This window comes from Pinus tabuliformis, chromosome 5_1, assembly GCF_031772625.1.
Source record: "Pinus tabuliformis cultivar Carrire ecotype Pingquan chromosome 5_1, CPIR1, whole genome shotgun sequence".
NCBI classification, from domain to species: Eukaryota; Viridiplantae; Streptophyta; class Pinopsida; order Pinales; family Pinaceae; genus Pinus; species Pinus tabuliformis.
Genome location: NC_142305.1, coordinates 766,537,268 through 766,563,400, shown reverse-complemented (window position 1 = coordinate 766,563,400; position 26,133 = coordinate 766,537,268). Strand labels below are relative to the sequence as shown.

General features: G+C 40.7%; 1 protein-coding gene across 3 annotated transcripts in view; it reads right to left on the bottom strand.

Annotated features, from left to right (window-relative positions):
- LOC149167180 (DNA (cytosine-5)-methyltransferase DRM2-like) overlaps positions 1 to 26,133 on the bottom strand; it is a 150,696-nt gene that overhangs the window by 30,466 nt on the left and 94,097 nt on the right. For all 3 annotated transcript variants that reach the window (XM_089432896.1, XM_089432895.1, XM_089432897.1), the window contains one exon: positions 24,994 to 25,093. In XM_089432896.1, the coding sequence (XP_089289022.1) occupies positions 24,994 to 25,093 (100 nt within the window). The remainder of the gene's footprint in view (positions 1 to 24,993; positions 25,094 to 26,133) is intronic.

Here is a 26,133-nt window from a genome sequence, read left to right as displayed (position 1 = left end):
CCACGGGACCCCCCCCCCGGAATTAAGGTAAGTGAACAAGAGTACAGTCAAAGCCATTCCTCCTTCCAAGATACCCAACAATCCATAACCAAGTGTGCCTAAAAAAAACAAACATAAACACCCAATTACATAATGAAAAAGCATACCTTTCGAATTGGATGGCTCACCTTCAAACATACGATCTCGACAAATGGGCAAGGGGACATATCACTAGCTCAGAGACCGGAGACATCTGGCACAACAACTACAATGGTGGTTGTCAAGGGGCTAGTGGTTGTCGGCTGAAGTCAAATCTACGAGAGAAATTCTCCTATGGGGTCACCCATTGGTGGTGGGTAACACAGCTAATTCGCACTGTTGACTACAGATGCGCACTGGTGACTCTGGAATTTTCGCACAACCCCCAGAAACTCATTCTGTCAATCTCACTGCCTCCCGCTGCTCTATAAGACAACTCGCACTTACTTTGAATCACCTCCTGAAACTGGAAATCGAACTGTTGCCTCCAAAACACACACTAGTTGACTAGCTAACTCACACTAGAAATGTGCATTGCTTGCTTTGACCTCCTCTGCTAGAAATCTTAACCTCCTTTCCTGAAACTAGAATGCTAGAAACCTCTTGAGAATCTCTACGAAAATTCTCAGTGTTGGAAACCTTGTCGCTGGTGTCTCCCTCTACTTCAACTATGCACTTGCTAATGTGCTGCAACTGGATAAGTCGAACTGAACAAGTGTTTTCTCTATCTTCTCTAAACCCATCGACTTGCTCTTATAATATCTCATTCAGCGACCCACGGCCATGATTTAATCACAATCGATGGCTAAGATCATCTTAACTCCATCAAGTGACTTCCAGAAGTCTCTAGAGAAAAATCAATTTTCCTCAATTAATTTGATTTAATTAACCATTTTTCCTAAGTTAGACTTAGGAAATATTTAATTATTGGCTAATTAATCTAATTGAGGTGTTTCTAAGGGGTTTCATGTGAAACCTTTTCTGGGTTATGGAAATCTTGTGTTCGTTAGCCTCATAAAAACCATATAAACTAGAACACTTGTCCATTTCTACCAAAAACTAACAAAGAGCCACTCCCATGCTTCATGGAGGTGTCTTGACTTGAGACATACACATGGCCTTAAGTTGGGGGCACATTTTGAGGGCTTTTGGGCATTATTTGAGGAGGCGTCCACTTCGAGAAGCCTCCTTCACCTATTCCATGAGGTTGTACCACATTTAGAAGCTAGATATTAGCACTTTGCTTGTTTGGGAGACTTCTACACAATGTTTTGAGCCTTGGACTAGGCCTTTCAAGAGGAATTTTGATCTTCGACTAGTCAACTTCTTATTTTATGGGACCCCCCTCACTTAGAGGGTTTTATGTGCATATAGGATTATTTACCTTTAGTTTTGACTTAGTCTCCTTCCTTATGTGGATGAAAAGTCACATTTTTATAATTCTCTTAGGCCAAATTCACAAAGAAAGAAAATAATAAGGAATGAGGAGCTACAAACCCCACCTCCAAGTAAAGGCCTCCTCTCATTCTAATTTCTAGTGAATTGTTGGATATCTACCTATTGGAGATTATGTTGTCAATTTTTAGAGCTCACCTTCTTGGTTATTTTCATGGTGCATCAAAGATTTGTTTTGATAATTCAAGACTTTACTAGTTTGCAAGATCAATCCGTTTGAGTGGTTACTATACCACTTAGAGAGAAGACATTTTAGGATTTGTTCCTTCTTCTCTTGGTATCTTGGGTAAGTGCTAAATTCTCATCTCGTTGCTCATTTGGTTTCATGGCAATGGTTTTAAGTATTTTGTTCAAGTTATAGTTGATCTGGTTGGGGAAATATTTTCCCTTAAGGAATCCCTTCTTGTAGAGCCTTGGACTTCATACCTTATCTTGATTAGATAAGAGATTCTTCTACCCTTGTGTCCCAATCTCTCACTCTAATCCTTAATATAGGAATGACTAACTGTGAGAGGGGCATACTTCTTGAACCCATAAGCCCTAATTGGAGAAAAGGCATTTGTCTTCTCCCAACAACCAACTTAAAAATTTAAAACCAAAATCCTTTGACTTTTTGTTTGTGCAGAAAGAAATCTAATAGGAAAAATCAAAGAAAGATAAATTTGAATGTAGTTACAATGCATTTCATTTTCTAGACATCTTAATTCAAGGATTTATGCTTGATTGTTGATCTCTAACCTTAAGAAGGTAAATCGACCCTATATAATTGTGCTTTTGGTCTAACATATTGTGGGTCGATTTAAGACTTTTAACAAATCTAAAAATTAAATTACAGCAACAGAAATCAGATTTGGTGAAAAGCTAATGCTAAGATTTCGTGCTAAAAGGTGTATTCACACTCATACCTAACTTCTATTTCATTACTAGATTGCTTCTACAAGTTTCTTTAACACATCTATTTGTGAATTTAATCTCTAAAGTGCTTATTGTTGTTAATCGTTTATTTGGTGATAAATTTGTTGAATTCCAAGTGCTAACAATGGAAACCCTAGGGGGATTCACCATCGTTTGTAGAAGTTCTTGTTTACTTCAATGTTATACATCTTTTTACCTTGTTTCTAATCAATATACACATTACACCACTAGATTGACACTGCGCAATTTCACTCTTGTGCCTTAAAGTAGCTTGGAGGTGATTTTTGTCTCTTTCAAAGTTGTGTTGTAGTGAAAACTCAACACCCCCTTTTTTGACTTATTTATTTCAAATAATGGGGATCCTTTCCATAAATTTTTGGCTAAATCACCTTTTTAATATGTTCTTTTGGTTAAGTGTCCTACAATTTTGCCAATTTTTCGTTTTCGTCGGATTTCTATTTGATTGCTTCATCGAGTTCGATTTTTCGCTAGCTTTCCATCGGCACTTGTTTAATCTCATTTGGATACACGATTTGCAAATGGTGTTCATCCGAGGTTCAATAATTTTTACCACCTAAATTAAAAAATGTACAAAATGTATATTATTTTATTTTTTGTAAATAAATTAGTAATTTATTGTAAATATTAATTCTTAGTTAATTTTTACTAATTATTTCATTTTTCACTAATTTATTCCAATTCCGGGATCTCGGTAATTTATTCCAATTCCCAATTTTAAAGCAAATTATGAGACCTGAAATCTCAAAATCGCAAAGTGGTTGTAGTTCATTTTGTCAATTTTTTTAATTATTAGGTGGTTGTAGTTTATGATGGATGGGACCTGTTATCACTCAAACCAGTAGGGGACCTAAAAGGCGTTCCTAAGAGGGCAAATGCTAGGTTAAGGAGAACAGTGGAAGCTTAGCCCACTGTCACCACAACTAAGTCTCCCTGCTCTTTACGGACTTTCACCGATGGGAGGAGTCTCAGTAGTGTAGGGATCACTTGTAGAGTATATGTCAATGAATAGGTGGAAGGTGACACTAGAAACCCTTTCCTGAGGATGGAGTGAAGAATGGAACTTGCTTTCTCTTTAAGCAAGGGACTTGGTCTTCCAAGGGTAAGGGGTGAAGATTAGAGGGTTGAGGGAGAAGGAATAGACTTACAAATGGGGTTCTCAATCCCTGTAATCCTCAGGAAACTTGGATTCCCAAATGGTCCTTGACAAATAATCTGTATTGAGAAGTGGGACCACATGGGGCCAAGTGGACCCAACCCAAATTCGGGGATGAAATGCAACAACCAATGATGTTCCTATCCTGGACAAGGTGAAGTGAAAGGACCAAACAAGAATGTTTACTTCAAAAGGTCGAATTGATCCTATTGAGGTCTAGCCTTGGAGATGCTTAGGCAAAATTCGATCCTAGAGCTAGGGCTTGGGATTCTTGAACATTCCACCGTTATAATTGCCTCAAATTTGGAGGAGAGGGAGGGGACCCACCAGTTTAGTAGCCTGTAGGAGATCAAAGATTTTCCTTGGGTCAATTCCTGGGAAATGAATGCCCTAGGTGACCTTTGAGGACTAGACCTGGGAAAAAGTGACAAAAGGTGAAGAGGATGACCACCCTTTTCTATGGATCAATGCCTAATTCATTTGGGGATATGGACTTAAGGATGATGATGAGTAAGAACTTGGTTTATTGATCAAGGAGGCCCAGAAAGTCAGTTTCATCCAATGTTGAGAGAAAGAGAAGAAAAGTGACCTTCAAGCATTTATACTTCAAAGCAAACGATGCAACCTTATCAAGAAAAATAATCTCTAGGACATTTCATTCATATAACATTGGCCCTTACATTAAATTAGCTAAAACATGCTCAATTCCACATTTCAATCATGCATCAACTAGCCCTAATTTTAGCAGTATGCAGCAACAAGAATAATAACATCAAAATTTACTTACAACATTATAGAGTATATCCAACAAACTTTTCATTTACAAGAGAAAGCTCCAAGACAAGATAAATAAAACAAATCCATACGTCAAAATTCATCCATCTCCAACAAATATCATCCAAGGAACAAATGTGAAGTTCTTTATATTAAAGAGATCCCAAGTCAAGTGATGATCCAAATGAGTGTATCTAACATCAATATATAGCCTCCTAAGGAGTTTGAATTAGCCTATGGGCCTACACTAGCCCCTAATGATAAAATAATGTGCAAATAAAACCCCTATTGGTGACAAGCCCACCAAACTAGCTCACAAGCGTAAAAATAAGCCTCACAAGGGGCCAAATAATAATATGTGCATGTCGTGGGGCCCTCCAAATGCCTAATAATACCCTGAAGTGCCATACTTAGGAATAAATTCCTCAGAATATGATGGACAAGGCAATAGCCCCTTTTTCTCCAAATAGTAAATCTGTGGTGCTCCCAGTCAGTCTGAGGGCACATAAATGACCCCCTATTGGTGACAAGCCCACCAAACTAGCTCACAAGCGTAAAAATAAGCCTCACAAGGGGCCAAATAATAATATGTGCATGTCGTGAGGCCCTCCAAATGCCTAATAATACCATGAAGTGCCATACTGAGGAATAAATTCCTCAGAATATGATGAACAAGGCGATAGCCCCTTTTTCTCCAAATAGTAAATCTGTGGTGCTCCCAGTCAGTCTGAGGGCACATAAATGACCCCATGGGTCTCCATATGAATCAAAGATGCTTGTAGATCCTCTACAAGGGTCCAAGTGGTGGAATGAATGCTGCCATGACATCATACAAGCCCTAGGACACCTACCAAGAGTGTGGGGCTCCTGTGGGGGCCTGTTGGGCATAATGTACCAAGCATATCACCATCATCCCAAAAGTGGATCACTAGTAGTCTCGGAGCATCGATGAAGATCCGTGGAGTATTGTTTGTTGCTGTGGAGGCCAATGGCTCTCTATGCACACCCTATATGTGCTAATGTTGACCTCTAGGGGTTAGGATCCCGTAAAGGGAGACCCAACCCAAATAAAAACCACTTGTAATCCTACATAAGATCCAATATGTCCCCTAAGCTTCCAGTACAACCAGTGATTAAAATAATTGGGTAAAAGAGTTTACAAACCATGGATAACAAAGTGGGCACTTCATAATGGCATGTCCTTCCGTAGTGAGCTTTGGCATGTGATAGTGTCTCCAAGCTCCGAAGGGGGTTAACCTAATACCTTATTAAGTGGTTTCAACGCTTAAAGGGGATAGTATGTCCGCGGTACATCCCTCTAATGGGGGTGGCAAGTGATAAATAAGTGGAATGGCATAGGGAATGAGAAGGGCAATCCTGAGCCACATATTGGGGCATAGAAGTAGCTAGATAAGGGGAAGCCCACACTTGGGTATGTAATGTGTAGGAGGGAGAAATTGTGATACATGAGGTGCCCCAATCTTGCGTTTTCCACCCTTCTTTACATGCTTTTTGCCTTTTATGAATTTTCTTTAATTAAATACTCAAGGCTCAAAGGACAAGAGCATGATGTGTAAGATATAGTAGTGATTACCCCCTTTGAGGTAGGGCGGTTCATTGCCCTCCAAGGCTTGGGACAATCATGGGTTCCTAATTGATAAAGAAGGCTCATCTAGGGCCTATGGAACAAGGGTAATGACCATGGATTGGGGTAAAGCTCATGTATTGGCTTTTGCTCGCATGCTAATTATTTTGTCTCGGCCATCTTTTTCATTTTGTGGTACAATTTCCTGTTAAATGTGGCCAAGGGATTGGGATAGGGGGGTTGGCCCTATGTGTACTCGGAATGGAAATGTGGACATAGGTGGGAGAAATGATGAATGGGGGATAGTGAGTGGAAAGGGAGTAATATATGCGGATAAAGGAGTTGGAACACGCACCCAAAGTCGGGGTTTCCCAAGTTTTACCACCCTAGAACCAAATGGTCAATAAAAGAGATCCCACGGGACTAAGATCCAAGGGTATCAACCAAAAGAGATCAGGGGACAAGAGCACAAACTAAGCCCAACCTTTCTGTCAAATCCCCCCATCAATCCATACCCAGAAGTATCCATGATAAGTAAACCCAATACTCAATTATCAAATGACAAGACATAACTTTAGATTCGGGAGGCCCAACTTCAAACATACGACCAATACAGGTGGGTGAGGGACCACATGGCTGGCTCAAGTCGCAGAGAAATGGCACAACGAGCTAGTAGGAGGCTGCAAGGGGTTGTTGGCTGTTGGCTAAAGCTAATCATGGAGAAAAATTTCTCTTGGGGATATCACCCACAAAGTGGTGGGTAACAAGACCTAGTCCACATGGGCTCCACTTCTCTTTACTTCACCTCCTTTACGCCTTCACACCTCGAAACATTAATATTGTAACTTCCTTTTATAAAATCTTCGTTATTACAAACTCCTTCGATGCTCTAATATATATAAACCTTCGATACTTCTATTTCTCTCTCCTCTGATGTGCTTCATATGTTCAATGGGCTTGCATTAATCGTTAACATATATTGGACCTCGACACTTTTATAATATCAGAACCTTTTTTATGAAGCCTCTGATACTTAATAACTCTGATGCTCTGATATATGTCATAGCCTTGATGGTTCCCGACACATAAGATTTATCGAGATTCGGAACCATGGCATATCGTAACTTTTGATCCCTTATACCTCCCAATCCTCTGATGCCTGATATCTCGTATCCTCCGATATCCCTTATGCCTCCCACTTTATTATATGGTAAAGCCTCCACCTTTACTCCTCTCACTTCATTAAAAGCCCCTCCCCATTTTGTATATTGCTCATATATGAGCTCAAAAGCCACTTAATGGCCCATTCATTGGGACCAAAAGCCACTTGGGTCCATAATCATGGACCAATAGCCACTTGCCACATGTCCCACCATATTTTAATATTATTATTTTTAATTAATTAGTTTAATTTTTTATCATTTTTAATAATTAATAAATTAATTTAATAATTTAATTTCTATTAATTTATAGTTAAATTAATTTGTAAATTAATTTTTATATAACTAAATAATTTCATAATTATGATTAATTAATAATTCTGGAATTAAATAGGATTAGAATTTTTAATTAAATTTTCCTATTTTTGGTCTAGGCAACGAATTTTCCAAAATTCTAGCAATTTTGACACTTCAACTTTGGAAGCTCATAAGTTGAATTTTACTTGGCCAAATGAGGCCCAGGATGGCTCGTTGGATAGATAAAATCATGGAGAATATTTATGAAGTGGTTGCATAACCAAATTTGATCATTTAATGAGTCTAAAATTTAGCAGAAGATCAAGCTCCGAATTTTTAAACAAAATTAATTTTCTGAGTTTAATTTTCTGCATTTTCATTTACTCATAACCTCTGTTGAATACAGATCCATTCGACTATGTTCTCCTTGACCAGTTAAATCTTTACAGGGATCAATAAAAAGCTCAGATTTCATTTTATTTATTTATTTATTTAATTAAGTTTTGATTGGAAATATTTTGTGTTCCAGATTTGATATTTTGATTTTAATTAACTTTTAATTGGTTTTGGCAAGAAAATAGTTGAAGAGATGAGGAAAAGAAGATTTCAATCAATGGAATTGCTCCAGCGATGGAAGAAAAAGAATTTGGACCAATGAAAATTGTTGGAGAAGAATTACTCTTCAACAGATCTCCTATTTGGAATTCATTTTTGTAAATTATAAATAGTGGTTTGTAGAATGTGCAAAGGGCTTCTCTCTTCTGCAAATTTGTAATTCTTAAAGCACTTTGTAATAGGGATTTTAAGGTTGTTGGTAGAGAGGATCAATCTCAGATCTGGGAATTATTAGGATTTGTCTTTTTTCTTTCTGAACTGTGTATGAGAGGCAGAATTTGCACTATTGCAGCTCTTGCTTTTAGCAACAAAGTTCATGCTTTGGAGAAGATTGTAGGAGATCAGGTTCAAATAACAGAGCAGGAGAACAAGTTCAAAATTATTTGTATTAAAAATACTATTATTTTTAATATGAAATTCATTTTTTATGGCAGAATTATGTTAATTGGATTTATATTATGCGCTATTGTAAATATGAATTCATGTCTTACATATTAGCTATCTAATTTGTTTGTTTCATAGATTTGTTGTTAATTTCCTCTTATGCTCTTATGCTTAAATCATATTTTTAAGTAACTATTTACTCATAAATCTGTCATTTAATTTCCATTGGCATTATGAGAACTACTTCCTAATGTTATTAGTTCACCATTCATTGTTAATAGATCTCTAAATAGCGTGTTTGGTAAATTATAATATCAGTTAATTGAACTACTTCATTAGCCAGATATTCATCATAAACCAGGCATGTTGAAATCTCAATCATTTAATTACTTTGTTCTCAGTTGGGTTAAATCTATATCTTCCTAATTGAGATAGGATTAGGATTTCTTTCCTTTTTCTTGAATTTAGATTTAATTCTACATCCCTAGAAGTCCTCTTATCAAAGAGGCAAAATTTAATTGTGGCTTGGCTGAGCCCCAGATCAGCTTAAGGGTCACTTTCTTGCCTAATCAGCAAGAGGGTTGATCTGAGACATATCTTCCTAATCGAGACAGGATTAGGATTTCTTTCCTTTTGTTTGCATTTAGATTTAATTCTACATTCCTAGAAGTCCTCTTATCAAAGAGGCAAAATTTAGTTGTGGCTTGGTTGAGCCCCAGATCAACTTAAGGGTCAATTTCTTCCCTGATCAGCAAGAGGGTTGATCTAACATCTCTTCTCTATTGGTAAGTGAAAGTCGTACTTTAAGCAAGTAGACATAGAGAGAAGGTAACTAGACCTAGTTTAGCTAGTTGGAACCACCATTCCAAATGGAAAAGGAGTTACTCTAAGGTCCCAACCAGTTGGTCTCCCTTATAATGTTGAGGTAGAGAATTTTGAGCCTTCAACAAGTTGTAATCATAAAGTGAAGATAATTGGACCGCAAGTCTAGGATTGTGTTTATATTACATATCAAATCTTGCATACACATCCACTAGCTCCTATCTTTCTCTTTACAGTGGATCTAACTATGGACTATGATATTGTTCCTAACTTGGTATCTTCCAAGCATTTAATCATTGTTACCCACCAAAAGTGGGTGACCCCTAGGAAAAACTTTTTTCCTAATCATCTCATCCAACCGGCAACCAACAACCCATGAGAGCCACCTAGTAGTCGATGTGTCGTGCCATTTATATATTTGCCACTTGCATTAGTCATATGCCCCCTCACCCATTTGTCAGGATCACATGTTCAAAGGCGGGCTTCTAGTCAAAAGGTACTTTATTCATTTTGCATTCAGGTGCTTATGCTTGTTTGTATCTTGGGCATTTGGCATAGATTGTGGGCTAGGTTGCACGAAACGGGGAAACGAGTACGAGTTTCCAAAACGGGAACCGATACGAAACGCGACCTCCCCAAATTTTGGAAACGGGGAAACACGAATATATATATATATATATATATATATATATATATATATATATTAGAACATTTAAGAAATATGTGCAATCATAAAGCATATATGATACATTCTAATTTATTACATTATGATAAAATTGTCAATTGTCAATGCATAAAATATAAGTCTCTAAATTTACATCACATTTACTCATGAATGATCACATAATGAAAATAGAAATATCCAAAATCAGCAACGAGAACTTTCTAATTTCTTGTCTCGTGCTTGATTGGGAGTCTCCTCCTACATAGTCGAACGACCTTAGTACTCTTGATTAAATACAAGTTTCGTACCCTAGTACCCTACATGCTCTTCATATTGGGAGTCTTCCCTGCATAGAGGGTTTGGTTCTCTTGATTAAATATAAGTTTCATATCCTAGTACATGATAAAATCCAATGGAAACATTGCAATCCCCCCAATCCTGAAAAACAGATAAGTCTGCTGGATTTTGAGTGAGATCTAAACTTCTACTTTCTCCATATGAAATCCAATGAGGGCGAAACCACTCTCAAACATCCTGAGTCATTTCATGGTAATGTTAAAAATTTAAGTAAAAGGATGAAAATGAAAAATAAAGGAGAATATCACTTTTACTTTAAGAATTTAACATTACCATGAACTACATATCAACACAAGGGCAAAAGTTCACTTTTATAACTTTAGACAGGCATCTAGAAGCAACTAGAAGTCACTAGGATAACCTAAAAATAAATTGGAACACAAATTTAAAAAAACACAAGTAAAAAGCTGAAACGTGAGTTGTACGGCCCTGAAACACGTTTCAAGCCGTACTGGCCACGTTTCAGTTTCATGAAACGTGGCATTATGGCCTGAAATGCATTTCAAGGCCGTACCATACGTGTTTCGTACCCGTTTCCATACGGAAACGCCTCCTTGCCCTACGTTTCCTGCAACATAGATTGTGGGGTGACTTGGAAGAAAGAAGGGTTTTGATTGTTGTCATGTTCCCTCACCTTAAGTGGGGGTTAATTTTCTATCTAGTCCAGCAGGACCACCTCTAATGGCTTATTGCTTTAGGAAGGGGCACTACTTGGGAATCTATGATTGAGATAGCATGTTCCATCTATCCCTTTTCAATACATATCATTCCCCTCTGTACAATACAATCCCTTATTCCACCTTCTTCTGAATCCACTTGTCCATTGGTTCACTGGAATCTAGCACACCCCACTCCCCTTTCCACATATTTGGGTCGGGCTTGGAAACGTTGCCCCAGGAGATTGATGCAGCTAAAAGAAGAGGAAAAAACATATAATGACCACAAGCAAGAAACAAAAGAAATAAATTATATAAAAATGCAAAAGATGGTTGGGGCATTAATATTAGCATGTGGGAAAAATCCAAGCATGAGCTCTACCCCTTATCATTATGGTCATCACTCGGTTCCTATGGCCAATGTTGCCCTATCACATCATAAAAAAAAACCTTTGCATGTCCCAACCCCTAGTGGGTGATGAATCGCCCCCCCACTAAGGGGGTAATCACTACTACACATCATTCAAAGCATGCTTTCATTTCCTAGAGCTTTGAGCAGTTTTATAAAGGAAAAATTAAGAAAAAACAAAAGGCAATAAGAGGGGTGGAAAAACAAAGGCCAAGGTAATTCATGCATTCGAGATTGCTCCCTCCTCACATATGTCCAATATGTGGAATTCCTCATTATTGCTACCCCCTTGACCATGGCACATTTGGCCCCTTGACCATGGCACATTTGGCCTTAGTGTAATATCCCCAATACAAAATTTACAGAATATTGCTTCAAAAAGTCATGTCATTAACTTGCTAAACAATTAACACATATTGAACCATAAAATTAACAACAACACTGGAAATATAATTTACAACTAAAGAATAAACAAGATAAACATGCAGAAGAACTTAGCCTTATTTTATTAATATGCAACAGATATTACATGCTAGTGCAATAACATGGAAATGGTTGAAGCAATGGCCTCCCAAGGAATCTGCAACAATACTGCATCGACCTCCAGAATAAAGCTAAACTGATAAATATTACACTAAGGAGTTCTATCAAGTATTCCTCCCGGAATGCCACCTTAAGCGTCATAAATTAAGTTATGCTCAATAATAACCCTGTTTTACGAGAATTATCAAAAAGCAATGGAACCAAAAACAAGTTGTGTGGAACTGCTCTTGATGACGAATATGCCAAGCGAACGTCATCAAATCCCATAAAAAACTCCTCAAAACTTCTTCGGGACCCATGATGACGTAATCCTGCTCCTATGACCTGGCCATCCTGTGCCATGAAAATCCATCCTAGTTGCACTATGGAGGAAACTAACGGGGACATTACAAGTCCTCTCGCCCCAAGATTGCTTGTCCTCAAGCAATCCATATATGTCCACCGCAGAGGCCTTTGCACATTGATACCAAGATCCCATACAAACAACTGGGTCACATCATACCTCCATGCTATGCCAAAATGAATGCGTCCCTCGATACCTGGGTCCCAAACAAGCTGTTGATTTAATATGCCATCAATGGATCCACCTGGATCCCAAAACCACCATGGCCAATCATCAATAGTTGTACTATGGAGGAAACTAACGGGGACATTACAAGTCCTCTCGCCCCAAGATTGCTTGTCCTCAAGCAATCCATATATGTCCACCGCAGAGGCCTTTGCACATTGATACCAAGATCCCATACAAACAACTGGGTCACATCATACCTCCATGCTATGCCAAAATGAATGCGTCCCTCGATACCTGGGTCCCAAACAAGCTGTTGATTTAATATGCCATCAATGGATCCACCTGGATCCCAAAACCACCATGGCCAATCATCATCGCCCATACCCCATAGCTCTAGTTGTGCTCTGTCTCTGGCTGTGGACGTTGCTCCAACAATAAAACACCAACTCATCATTTCTCTCCATTCCAACTCTTGGCATAAACGAAGGTCAACTCCACTATGTTGATTTTGGGCTAGTGCTACTGGAATGTTGATGATCTATCACCCTACATCCCACTGCCAACTGAAACATGCAACATCCCTCACGTCTAAAGCCCCAGTTGCACTGTCCCTAACTAAAAACATCACCAAATCAATAGGATACCAACTCATGATCTCTCACCAACCCATCCTGTGGGAAAGATCGGATGCATGGGTACCTGAATATAAAACAAGTTCACTATGTTGCACCATGCTCAACTCGCACAACTCTGCCTGGTCAATCAATAAGATCCACTAGAAAACTTTGCCTCTCTCTCTATAATGGACACAAGTGGGCAAACTGTGTTGCAAGCCCTATCTATGTACCCATGGAGAGGGTTGTTGCCTGAAAGTACTGCAACTCTGCCAGCTGCCTATGCATCTATTTGCTCCTCATCAATGATTAGTCCAAAAGATGGTTGCTCATCCTCTTCCATCATGGGCTCAACATGATCCTCCAACTAGCTCTCCAAAAATGGCTCATGAGTCATCATGCACACTGTGCATATCATCCTCCTCAACTAACTCACACTTCTCTACATGCTCTCCAAGTTGATTCATCAATCGATCATCTTGCAAGTTTTCTCCCTAACCTTCCTCCCTCATGGGGACAATCTACTACTCACCATACTCCATCACACGTGCATGCATATCTAGGCTTCTATCAACAACCCCAAATGATTGTTCATGCTCCTCAGAGTTATCCTCGTAAGATCTCGTGGACTCAACTATAAAAGAAGAATCCTCATCTGAAAAGTCAAAATGAAATTCCTCCTGATCTACCTATGTCATCTCCTCAAACACTCAAACATGAGTGGTTAGGCCCCCAAGGTTCTGATCCAGGTGGATATTGGTGGCCACCTGCCTGTTCCACTTGGACCCTCACCATTGTTCTTTTAGTTTTTTTTCAGTTTCCTTAATTGCAGCATAGTTTACTATTTTTGGCAATTTTTCGGGTCCTGGACTTCCGGAGTCATTTTGAGGCCCTAAACGACATTTTTTGGCAAAAATCACATCAGCCGCTGTAGTCTTCAGAGAGATCTTTCCAACAAAGTATCATGCGCGTCAAACGAAGATAATATGACCAAGTTACGACCCCGAAAAGTTGGCTGCCCAACCAAACCCAACAGGGCCCATAAACTCTTGGTGTTGCATCTCCTCGAGTTAGGGTTTTGGTTGTTTAAGGTTTTCTCTTATTGTTCAATAAAAAAAAGGCCCTTGAGCCTCATTGTAACTCAGTTCAAAGGCATGTAGCCGCCACATCTCTTCTCAGAGATAAGCTACCATCACCCGAGCTAGTCTTATTTCCATTCTGTTTGTAAGCATATTTCAGTATTTGATATTAATGAAATGAAGTGTTATTTCTATTGCATCTCTGTATTTATAGTTATAGTTGTAATTTGTTGCATCCCTATTTAAATCCAAATCAGTGATATCAGAGTGGTTTGCTCTTTCTTTGTTTTTCTTTGCATGTCTCCAACGAAGTCGAGATATAAGGAGTTAGTGCTCGATCTAGTTGAACCTTTGCAAGATCAGCCTCGCAAACGCTGATGGCCGCCCACGAGGGAAGAAAAGAAAGACGAGGGAGCAAGAGATCCTATCAAAATACTGCTCGAGGAGGCCCTCGAGAAACCAAGGAACGCGATGATGGATAACTTTGCCCAAATCCTTCAACAGTTGCCCATCGGCAGTGCATCCACATCCAGCAGCCACTTTGGAGGCTCCACACCTTTTAAGGTACAAATCAACTTTGACATTCCCATATTTGAGGGCGTAATAGATGCAGACGTCGTAGATAAATGGTTAAATCTGTTAGAAGGATATTTTTCTGTTCATGATTTTTCCAGTCGGGAAAAGATTACTTTTGCTCTTCTCAAAGTCGCCCCCACGTTAAGGACAGGTAGGAAACCTACTGTGAGCAAAAGGATGAACGTACGACCTCACTGTTTTCAGTCACTCCCACTTGGAATTCGTTTTAGAATGCCATCAAGGTGAAGTACTACCCTGTCGGGAGCTATGAGGACAAATACATAAAGTGGACCACGCTACAGCAAGGAAGGGACCAAGATGTTTCGGAGTTTACCAATGTTTTTCATACCCTTCGCACGAAGTTGGGTATCAAGGATTCTGAGAAACATTTGGTACTCAAGTACCGCGGCTACCTACATAGATACATCCAGGACGAGATGGAGTTCCTAGCCATCTCCTGGCTTGGCACGGCGTACCAATATGCCGTCAAAATCGAGCATAAGTTTAAACAGAAGAAGCGAGACTTTGGATCTGTTAATCTAAAGTAAGGGAATGTTGATTTTTGGTAGCATCAAATGTGCTCTAGCCATGAAAATTGGTGGAGAGGCTAAGGCACATCAGATCTCCAAGACCGAGAAATCGTTTGGGGAAATTCCACCCGAATGGAGAGATATTAAAATAATTAATATTTTTAATGAGACCCTAAGTCTAAACTTAGGAAAATTAAAATATTAATGTGTATTAATATAAAATGGGTGAGAAAGTTCTAAACAACGAGGATCAAGCCAAATCTAATCTTAGACGTTGATTAGAGACTTAATTTCGGCCGTTGAATCGTCAATAGGAAATGTATAAGAGGAGGCTTGAAGGTTAGTTGGGGATACACCAAGATTGATCAGTCAGTTCGATTTTCTAGAACGGGGTTTGCTCAGAGAAATCGAACAAGTGATCTGAGTTGCAGCAAGGGGCAGTGAGTACATAGCAGAGAGGCAGAGATAGTGCCAAAGGGCCAGCACAGTGATTGAGAGGCTACGCAGAGCCAGCGGGAGCCACGCAGAAGGCCAGAGAGACTGCGCAGAGGCTAGCAGGGCCTGCGTGGGTGACGCAGAAGGCTAGAGAGCTCTAGAGCTACACAGAGGCTAGCAAGGTTGACGCAAAGCCTTGGAGAAGTGCTGGATAGAACCCTCAGAACTGTTGCACAAGTTTTCCCAAGTTGGGTTTTTTCGGGGATGATTGTCCAAAAATAACGGTTTCCCTCAGCGTGTTTGTCTATTATTTTAGTTGATGGTCTGTATATGAGTTGAGATTGCATTTGTATTTATCTTCAGTATTTATATGGTTAAATAACTTGTTAAGGAATAAACAAGTAGGTGAAATAAATTAGATAATGCAAGAAGAATTTCTAAAGTGTTAGAAATTTCAACATGGTATCAGAGTGTTGCAGATCACAAGAAAACTAAAGGCACCAGCTTAATCAGAGGGCATTTCTAGTAGTAGCAGTTGTCTCGAGAGACAGAGCTACTCCTAAGCAGAAAGCAGCAAAGGAGTGATGCAAAGGGCCTGCATCATCATTTCGAGCCAAAGAGAGGACCAACGCCGAGGCAGAAAGAAGCAAAAGAGGCTCACGAAGAGCCACGTCATCCTACTCAGCCAGGGAGGCTTGACGTAGATGGCCAGAGGAGCGATTCAGCCTTGTCGGGATTGCGTAGAGCTAAGAGGCTCAGTGTCTTCAACTGGTGGGGTGTTGTTGTTGTCGACGCAGAACAATACCTAATGGGACAGAACCAAGGTAGAGGGAGCTGCTACCTTGAGGGATTTCTAGCCAACAAATCTAGATCCGAGTTGCAAATGCAAAGAGGATCGGAGAGGAGCAGATCGACGGTTGGCAAGAAGACTTCCAACAGGGAAATCGAGACTCAGAGGGAGTCTAGGAGAGAACTTCCAGGAAGGAAGTTGAGACTCAGAGGGAGTCCAGAGGAGGAGCAGAGATGCCAATGAACGGACTGAGGGATCAGGACATGTTGGACGGAGCCTCCAACTTTGTCATCTGGAAGGCCAGTATCATGTTTGTTCTGGATAAACATCGCATCAAGGGCTTCGCCTTGAAAACTGTGGCTATCCCAGTAGACCCAACTGATAATGAGAAGTATGAGGATGCAATGGTGAAGGCAAAGTGCATAATCCTTGATGGGGTCGAGGATCATGTCGTACCACATATTGTCAAGAAGAACACGGCAAAGGAGATGTGGGATACTTTGACAACATTGTATCAGGGCACTTTCGTGTAGTAGAAGATGCTTTTAGAGAATCAGTTGCAACTGTATCAGATGCAGACGGGGGAGAAGATAGATTTATACCTCCTCAGATTGCAGGAGATTCGGGACCAACTTACTTCCATAGGGGCCACACCGGATCAAGAGTTCATGGTGAGGACCGCCCTGAATGCAGTGTCCAAGGAGTGGGAGACATTTGTCCAAGGCATTTTGGGTAGAGCTATTCTTCCAAGATGGGAAGAGATGTGGGCAGCGATTTGCCAAGAACAGATGAGATGGTTGACCAAGGCAGGAAGTAGCAACAAAGGAGGACGAATCAAGAAAGAGGAGGATGCAGCTTTCGCATCTGCAGGACAGCAAGGGAAGAGGAAGAAGAAGGATATCTCCAAGGCAAAGTGCTTCCATTGTGGGAAGTTGGGTCATTATGCAACCCAGTGTCCCAGGGAGAAGCTTCTGACTCCAAGGCAGCTCCGGCTAAGGTGGAAAAAGAAGTTGAGACGAATGACGACTGTGCCATGAGTGCTCATGCAGCTCTAGAGAAGAGGTGGGGAGACATCGAGTTGTAGTCAAGAGGACTACAAAAGATGTGGGGCAGGATCCTTGAGGTACCCAAACTCTTGGATCATATCTAGCTACGAGAACCCCGAATGACAGTAGCAGGATGGCGAATGTCAATAGAAGCAAGATGCGAATGGAGCGACAAGGCAGTGCTAGAGTGCAGAGGTCTGTAGCAACGCAGTGGAGGTTGCAGCAGTGTGAGAGGCACAAAGGTGGTTACAGCAATGCAGAAAGGCACAAAGGAGGTTGCAGCAGTGTGAGAGGCACAGAGGTGTTTGAAGCAGCACAGAGGCAGCAGAGAAAGCACCAAATAGCAGCAAAGGTAGCTTCAGCATCAGGAGGCTTCTAGGCTGACAAGGATGTCAGTACTTGGGTAGATCAGTTACTTACTTCTCGGTAATTGAGTTGCAGTGCAGCAGTGGCAATGGTAGTGCTATGGGCAACATGATGCAACATGTTGAGAGGGAGCTGCAGTACAGATGTAGCAGTGACAGTGGCAGAGCCATGGGCAGCAACACAGGAAGCAGCAGTGCAGGGGATGTGAGGCAGCAAGCCAAGCATCCACACATGTATCGATGCGGAAGATTAGTGTGATGTTTTTGTGGTGAAGCATTACTAGAGCACATTCCTAGGGGAAGACTAAGGTACCATTCCCTTGCTTGTCCTTCAAGAGACAAAGCAAGCAACATCATTATCCTATCTTCATCGAATATCAACCTAGGGGAAAGGTTCCAATAGAATTCTTCAATATGGTCACGGGCACTTATGGTAGCATCACCTTTGAACTTGGGCAACCAATTATTGTACTTCTCGAGTAAAGGTTTGGGATCATTACTCAAGTTCAAAGGGGCAAAGACACTAACCAAACGCCTTTCACTTCTAGTCATTTTAGGTTGGTCTTGGCTTGGGTCAGTGCTAAAACTAGATGCCATCTTTGGGGTGGGATCACAGACATTTTCGAATTCAGGGAGAAGGGTGGTTCTAACAGGTGATAGAGTTCGTTCTCCCCTTCTTGCGGCGGACCTAGTTAGAGGAGGAATGTTGTCACCTTTGAGCAAACTAGGGGCTTGGACAATCAATGGAGTCGCCAGAGGAATATTGAAATGTCGTCAATGAATCCATTCCTCAATGATTCATTAGGGAGGTAGACCTGTTTCCTCTTCGGCAACAGCACCAAAATGTTACCGCTCAAACTAGTAGGGGTCCTAGGAAGGGCAACTACTAGGTCAAAGGCAACAATGGAGCGATAGCCCACTATCACCTCAGCTAAGGCTCCATTCTCTTTACGAACCTTCACCGATGGGAGGAGACCCAGTATGATGGAATCACCAGAATATATGGTCAATGATAAGATAAGTAGGTGATTCCTACGCTTATTCACAAGAGAGACTCAATTAGATGGGTTGCTAGCCTTAGAAACAAGGTGATGGGCTTTCTAGGAAGGGCCAAGACGATCCTTAGGGCTAGGTTTTGAGAGTATGCTTTGTCAAGATGGTTCTTAGACCTAGAGATCTTTATGGAGACTTGACTTTTATGTGACCTTTGTGAAATTGGCATTAATAGGTAGTGGGACCACACAAGGCCAAGCAAACCCAAAACTAAGTCAAGGGGATGGAGTTGATCAACCAAAGAGGGGCTTGACCTAATTGTAGAAGAGAAGAGGATCAATGGACAAGTATTCTTGAAATAAAGTGCAATGATCCAAATGAAGTCACTAGCCAAGGGAAACCTAGGGCGAGAGACGATCCTTGGGCTAGGGATTACAATATCTAGAGACCCCGCAGTTGGAATTTCGTGAAATTTGGAGGGCTTCTAGAGAAAACCTCAGCGCAGTAGAGGGCAAGAGATCGAAGTCTTTTAATAGCTAGAATGTGAGATATCCAATGCCCTAGGTGACCTACGATGGATAGGCCTAGAAAGAAAAGGAGAAGGTGAGAGAAATAAGCTTTGAAAGTGATCACCTATGGAGGATTAGTGCCTTGTCCTTTGGGAGAGATGGAGTCAAGGAGAATTTATAGTTTGGAAAGAGTTCACCCAATCAAGGAGCCCTTCAAACAACTTTGTAAGGCATTAGGGCATGAGAGTCGCTGCTTCAAGGTCTTTATACTTCGATTTGCAATAATCGATGACTTGTCAAGATGTATTCAACATAAATTATCTCTAGGAACATTCACCCATTCATACATGGTCCATGACATGATGCAACACTATAAAAGATCGCAATTTCCACCAATTCGTATAGAAAAACAGTAAATTTTTACTTGTATAGCAAAAATCCCAACAACATTCATGTGACAAAAATAAATAACAAGAATAAGCATGAAAATAACACTTACATGTACAAAAAAGTATATCCAATCATCATATTATGCCAATAATGAAGCTCGAAGGCAAGAGAGAGAAATCCAAAGAATCAAAATTCATCCTAATCATCCAAACTCGTCCTCCAAAGGGATAGTGAAAATATCACAAGGGCTAATAACCCAATCAAAGTGATGATGGTTAGAATGACTCACCCCACTTCTATTTATACAATCACTAAGGAGTTCAATTTGTCTAATTAGGCATATTGTGGCCCCAAATAATAAAATAATGTACAAAAATAACATTCATTGGTGACAAGCCCACCAAGATAGCTCAACAACATAATAAAAAACTCTCAAGAGGGTTGAATGATCAATAAAGTAAGGCATTGGGCCTTTGAGGAGGCCTAATGAAGTCTAAGGGGTGCCATGATGAAGAACTACACTCCAAACATAGTGGACAAGGGGTTGGCCCCTTGTTTTCCAAGCAAGAACTTGTGGTGCTCCCAAGTGGGTGTGGGGGTACAAGGACATTCTCATGGGTCTCCAAGTGGATCGAAGATGTCTATAGACTATCTGTAAGGGTTAGGATGATGACATAAGCCCTCCCTCTGCAGCGGGAGTCATCCTCTAGACCCTTGAAGTGTATGGTGCATTTGTGGAGTCGGTTGGGCATGGTGAACCAAGTGCATCATCCTCATCCAAAAGGTGGAACACGAGCAATCAATGAGTGGTGTTGGGAATCCATGAAGTACTCTCTGCTATGGTGGAGACCCACGACTCTCAATGGTCACCCTAGTGCCAACGTGGTCCTCTGGAGGGTTAGGACCCCATATAGGGACACCAAGCCCCAAATGGAGACCCACGTGCAATCCTGCATAAGATCTAATGTGTCGCCTTGCCCTCCAATACAACCAATCATTAGGATAATCAAGTAAATGAGCTTACATGTCAAGGAATCAATGGAGCATTTCATGGTGGCATGCCCTTCCATAGTGGGTTTTTGCATGTACAAGTATCTCCAAGCTCAATAGGCGGTTAACCAAGGACCCTATTAGGTGGTTCCAACCTTTGAAGGGGGGACATGTCCATGGTACATCGCTCAAATGGTAGGTGGAAAATGATATAGTAATGGAATGGAGTGGGGATCGAGGGGATCATCTAGACCACATGTTATGGTACAAGGGTAGTTATAACAAGGGAAGCCCACCCCTAGGTATATGAGTGTAGGAGGGAGCAAATCGTGGTACATGAGTTACCCCGGCCCTTTCTTTCCCACCCTTCTTCATATGTCTATTTCCTTTGATTGATTTTTCTTCATAATTTCTCAGGGCTCCAGGGTATGAGAGCATGATGTGTAGTATATAGCAGTGGATACTCCCCTTAAGGTGGGGTGGTTCATCACCCACCAAGAGTTGGGACAATCATGGGTTCCTTAATGATGGAAGGGGTTCATCTAGGGCCCGAAGGAACTAGAGTGATGACCATGGCTAAGGGGTAGAGCTCATGTTTGGCTTGTACCCACGAGCTAAATTTGTATGTCCCGGCCATCTTTTGCATTTTGTGGTACATTTCCTATTGAGAGTAGCCAAATTATGCTTTTTATTTTCATTTTAGTTTGCATCAACCTCTGAGGCATCGTTCCAAGTCCAACCCAAGGTGTGCACAAGAGGAGGGGGAGGCTGACCCTATGTGGACCCAGTGGACACATATGTGGACCCAGATGGGAAAAGAGATGAATGGGGCTAAAATATATGGTGTCGGGAAGCAAAACCATGCAACCAAAATCGGGATTTCCAATGTAGTGCCAACCCTGAAGCTAATGCCCAGTAAAGGAGGTCCCACTGGACTAGGATACAAGGATAACGACAAAATCGAGCAGTGAAGACAATGATACGGACCTAACCCACTCTTTCCACCGAATCCCCCCACCAATCCACGCCCAAAAGTGCCCATGTCAAGTAAGGAAATTACTCAACTATACCAATGGAAAGTCATACCCTTGGGGTCGGGAGGCCCACCTTCAAACATACAATCATAACAAGTGGGTGAGGGACCACATGGCTGGATCAGTGGCGGAGACAACGGCACATCGAGTTATCCGGTGGCTGCAAATAGTTGTTGGCTGCTAGCTGAGGACCATCTAAGAGAAAAAAAAAAATATCCTATATACATTACCCACAAGTGGTGGGTAACAAGAACTAAAGCAAATGCCTTGAAGAAATCCCCAAGTTGAAGGATTAGATTTTAGGGTTCCCTCTTGGTGTGATGGCTAGGGCATCAAATTTCTGGAGATTTCACCATGGAAAATCCACCAAAACGTAGGAAATCCGCCAAAACTTGAGGATCACTAGAGGAGACACTAAAGAAGAGTTCTATCCAAGGGAAATTTAAAATGCCTTCCTCTAATGAATTTTGCACCAAGCCTCAGAGAGGCCTCCTTATCCTTAAAGGGACGAAGAAAAGAGGTGCAAAGGAGGTGAAAGAAGGATGATTTATCAATTTAAGAGTGATCACCAAGGATTAAGACTAGTGCCTAACAATTGGGAGAATTGGAGTCAAAGGTTATCTTGATATGGCAACTTGCTCTTCAAGGAGACCTAGAAGGAATTTCACTACCCTTAATGGAAGCAACAACAAAACGACTTCTAGATATTTATACTTCGATGACACTTTTGATGGAGTTTCAAGGATGTAAAATGCAACAAATCCTCTAGGAACATTCATTCATTCATTATCCATGAGTAACACATGCAAAATTTCCCAATAGTTTCAATGTTTAAACAAAATTTCATCAATTAGGGCACATTAACAACCATGAGACAATATTCCATGCATTAGACATTAATCAAAATCATAAATATAGCATTAAACATCACTTACAAGATAATGAAGAATATATCCATCCATCACAATGCCAAAATGAAGCTCCAAGAGAGAGCGAAAAATTCCAAACATTAAAATGCATCCAAATTATCCAAATTCGTCCAACAATTGCAGGTTTGAAATTCTCAAGAAGAGATATCAAATACTAAGTGATGATGATAGGGAGAGACTAGTTCTCTCCTATTTATACAATAGCTAAGTGTTCAAATTATGAAACATGTAGCCCCTCCAATGACTAGAATGTTTAGTAACCCACCCATGGCTACAAGCCAACAATGCTAAAAAATTAAGTCAAATTAGCCCTCTCAAGCCCATACAAGGCTGAAGTGGGGGCCTAGAGGGGTAGTGTCGAGGCCTCCTATGCTAAGAATGAGAGTGAGAACCTAAAAAATGATGATGTGGAAATGCCCTCCAAATGCTACAAAACATCTACAAACCCCTATTTTGGCTGTGGGCTCTGAATGCGTCTCATGAGTCTCCAAATGTCTCAAGATCAAGTCAATGTTCCATCAATGAGGGCTAGAAGATGACACAAGCCCGCCCATGTCTTCCTAGGAAAGACAAAACCTTCTCTGGGCCCTAGATCAACTGCCACGTGTCGAGTGCAATGGGTAGACGATTGGGCAACGTGGTCCAAGTGCGTCATCTTCTTTGAATAACTGGGGCACGAACAAGCAAGTGGTGTTGAAGAAGCCAATGGTGTGGAAATCAATGCTCTGCATGGATGGAGGTCCATGGCTCTCAACTCTCACCCCACAAATGCCATTATGATCCTTTGGAGGGCTTGGACCTAGTATAGAGAGGCCAAGACCAAGATAAAAACCCATTTGCAATCCTATGTAAGATCCGATGTGTCTCCTCACCTTTCAATACAATAATTCATTAGTGTGATTGAGTAAATAAGCTTTTATAATCGAGGCCAGAAGTGGACACTCAGTAGTGGGTTTCCCTTACAAATTTGGGGCTTCAGACATGCCCTAGTGTTACATTCCTTAGCAAGAGAGGTTAATGAAAGACTCTATTAGGTAGTTTCAACCTCTAAGGGAATGACAAGTCCAAGGTACACCCATCAAATGGTAAGTGTCATGTGAAATGATGATGGAATGGAGTGGGCACAAAGGGAAACCTCCAAGGCACATGCCATGGTATAAGGGTAGCGATGATGAAAGAGGCCCACACCTTGGGTGTATTAACGTCGGAGGGAGCAATTGTGGTACATGAGTTACCCTGGCCTTTGTTTTCCCACCCTTCTTCATTTGTTTTTTGCCTTTTATTGATTTTCTTTATTTTACTACTCATGGCATAAGGGGATAAGCGCATGATGTGTACAATGGAGCAGTGATTACCCCCTGAAGGTGGGGCAGTTCATCACCCACTAGGGGTTGGAACATTCATGGGTTCCTTAATGACACAAGGGGCACTCATAGGGGCCCTAGGAAGCAAGGTGATTGCCATAATGATAGGGGGTAGAGCTCATGTTTCGCTTTTGTCCATGTGCTAAATTTTATTATCGTGGCCCTCTTTTGCATTTTGTGGTACATTTCCTGTTGTCTGTGGCCATGTTACGCTTTTATCTTCATTTTAGCTTCATCAAACTTTAGGGCATCGTTCCAAACCCAACCCAAGGTGTGGACAAGGGGAAGGGGAGGCTAACACCTTGTGGACCCAATGGACAAATGTGGACCCAGATGGGGAAAATGTGAAAAGGGGTTGTAATGAACAAAAGGGAGTGATATATATGGTATCGGGAAGCAGGACCACGCAACCAAATTCAAGTTTCCCGTATAGTGCCACTCCTAAAGCTAATATCCAATAGAGGAGATCCCACAGGACTAGGATACAGGATTAACCCCCAATCTGAGATGAGGGAACAAGAGTACAATCAAAGCCCTTCCTTCTTCAAAGTCTCCCAGTGATCCATGCCCAAGTGTGCCCAAGAAAAGCAACCATAAACACCTGATCACATAATGAAAAATCATATCTTCAGGATTGGACGACCCACCTTCAAACATATGATCATGAGAGATGAGTGAGGCTACACAACAGTTGGCTCAAGTGGCGGAGAATGGTAGCACATCGAGCTATCGGGTGGCTGCAAGGGACTGTTGGCTGCTGGCTGAAGACAAATGTTAGGAGAAAAATTCTCCTTAGGGGTCACCCACTGGTGGTGGGTAATATGATAGATTCTCTCTCCCTCTCTCTCTATCCCATTAGTGGCTTTTTGCCAATGGAAGACATTAACAAAGTCAATTTATCTTTCTTCTAGGCTATAATTGAAAAAAGGAGGCCCTATCCATGTACAAAACTCAATAGAAAATTCATTTGCAGCATTAAATTTTCAATCATTAACTGGAAGTACACGTACCATTTATGTCTACGGCTGAAGATACTTCACTTTCAGAATACCCCATTTCTAACAACTGAGCCTTGATATAATCTGCTTGAGAATCACCTAGCTGAGGATCCTAGTATAATTTGGAGAAACAATATATCAGGCATGTATATATAAATTTTAAAATATATTAGAAAGTATGAAAGAAAATATATTAACATCTTTCAGCAACCAACAAGTTAATGAGACTAGATATTACATGACATACATAAAGCAAGGGAGAGCGTAAGGCAATGCCAGCCTAATGTGTAAGGAGCCAGTATACATAAAGCAAGTGTGGGAGGCAGTGCCAGCCTAAAGTTATCTTCCTTTTCATGATGTAAGACAACACCAAATTCAGTACACAAGCAAAGCAGAAAACCTTATTCTTGAGGATGTAAGTGTGCTCTATACAATTAGAAATTTACAACTATGTAATTTTTCTTAGCAAAATGAAAGAGTCCAGATAGAAGATGTTTCTGGTGGATATGCAATATAGGGAATTGAAACAAAAATATTGAAAGCCTTCATATTTGAACTAACCAGCTCTAAATAAGCTCAAACTCCTGCAATGAGACATTTTCTGCACCTCAAAAAAGATTGTGGAAAATATATTACATATAAACATCTCACAGAACTTGACCGTACGGGATCAAATTTAGTAGAACAACAAAACAGGGGAGAAGATTCAACAGAGAATTTCTTATCTACCTATCTATGTATATGTTCACTCTAGATTTTCTACCTTAAAAGCTTCGTTGTTGAAAAATAGAAGAAAAATAAACGTAAATTCAAGGGAAGATTCTTCAGCTATTAAAAAACAATCATAAATGGAATTGCATGTCCATCCCATCTGCTTATTAATGTTGTCCAAAACACCCCATAAACTTGCTTCTTTTTTCATGGATTTCCATATTTTGCAGCATTACATTGCATGCAGCCCAGCACAATTTAAGTCAATATAAGTTAGCTATAAAAAGATCAAATACTTGATTGAGAGCTTTCCAGAGAGACATCAAGCCAGTCTACCAACCTTATGGAATTGAACCAATGTTCCAAATATCACTCATATCGCAATATAGGCAATATTTCATGAAATTTTCACCTTGCAAATACACAGCCTTAAAATCATGT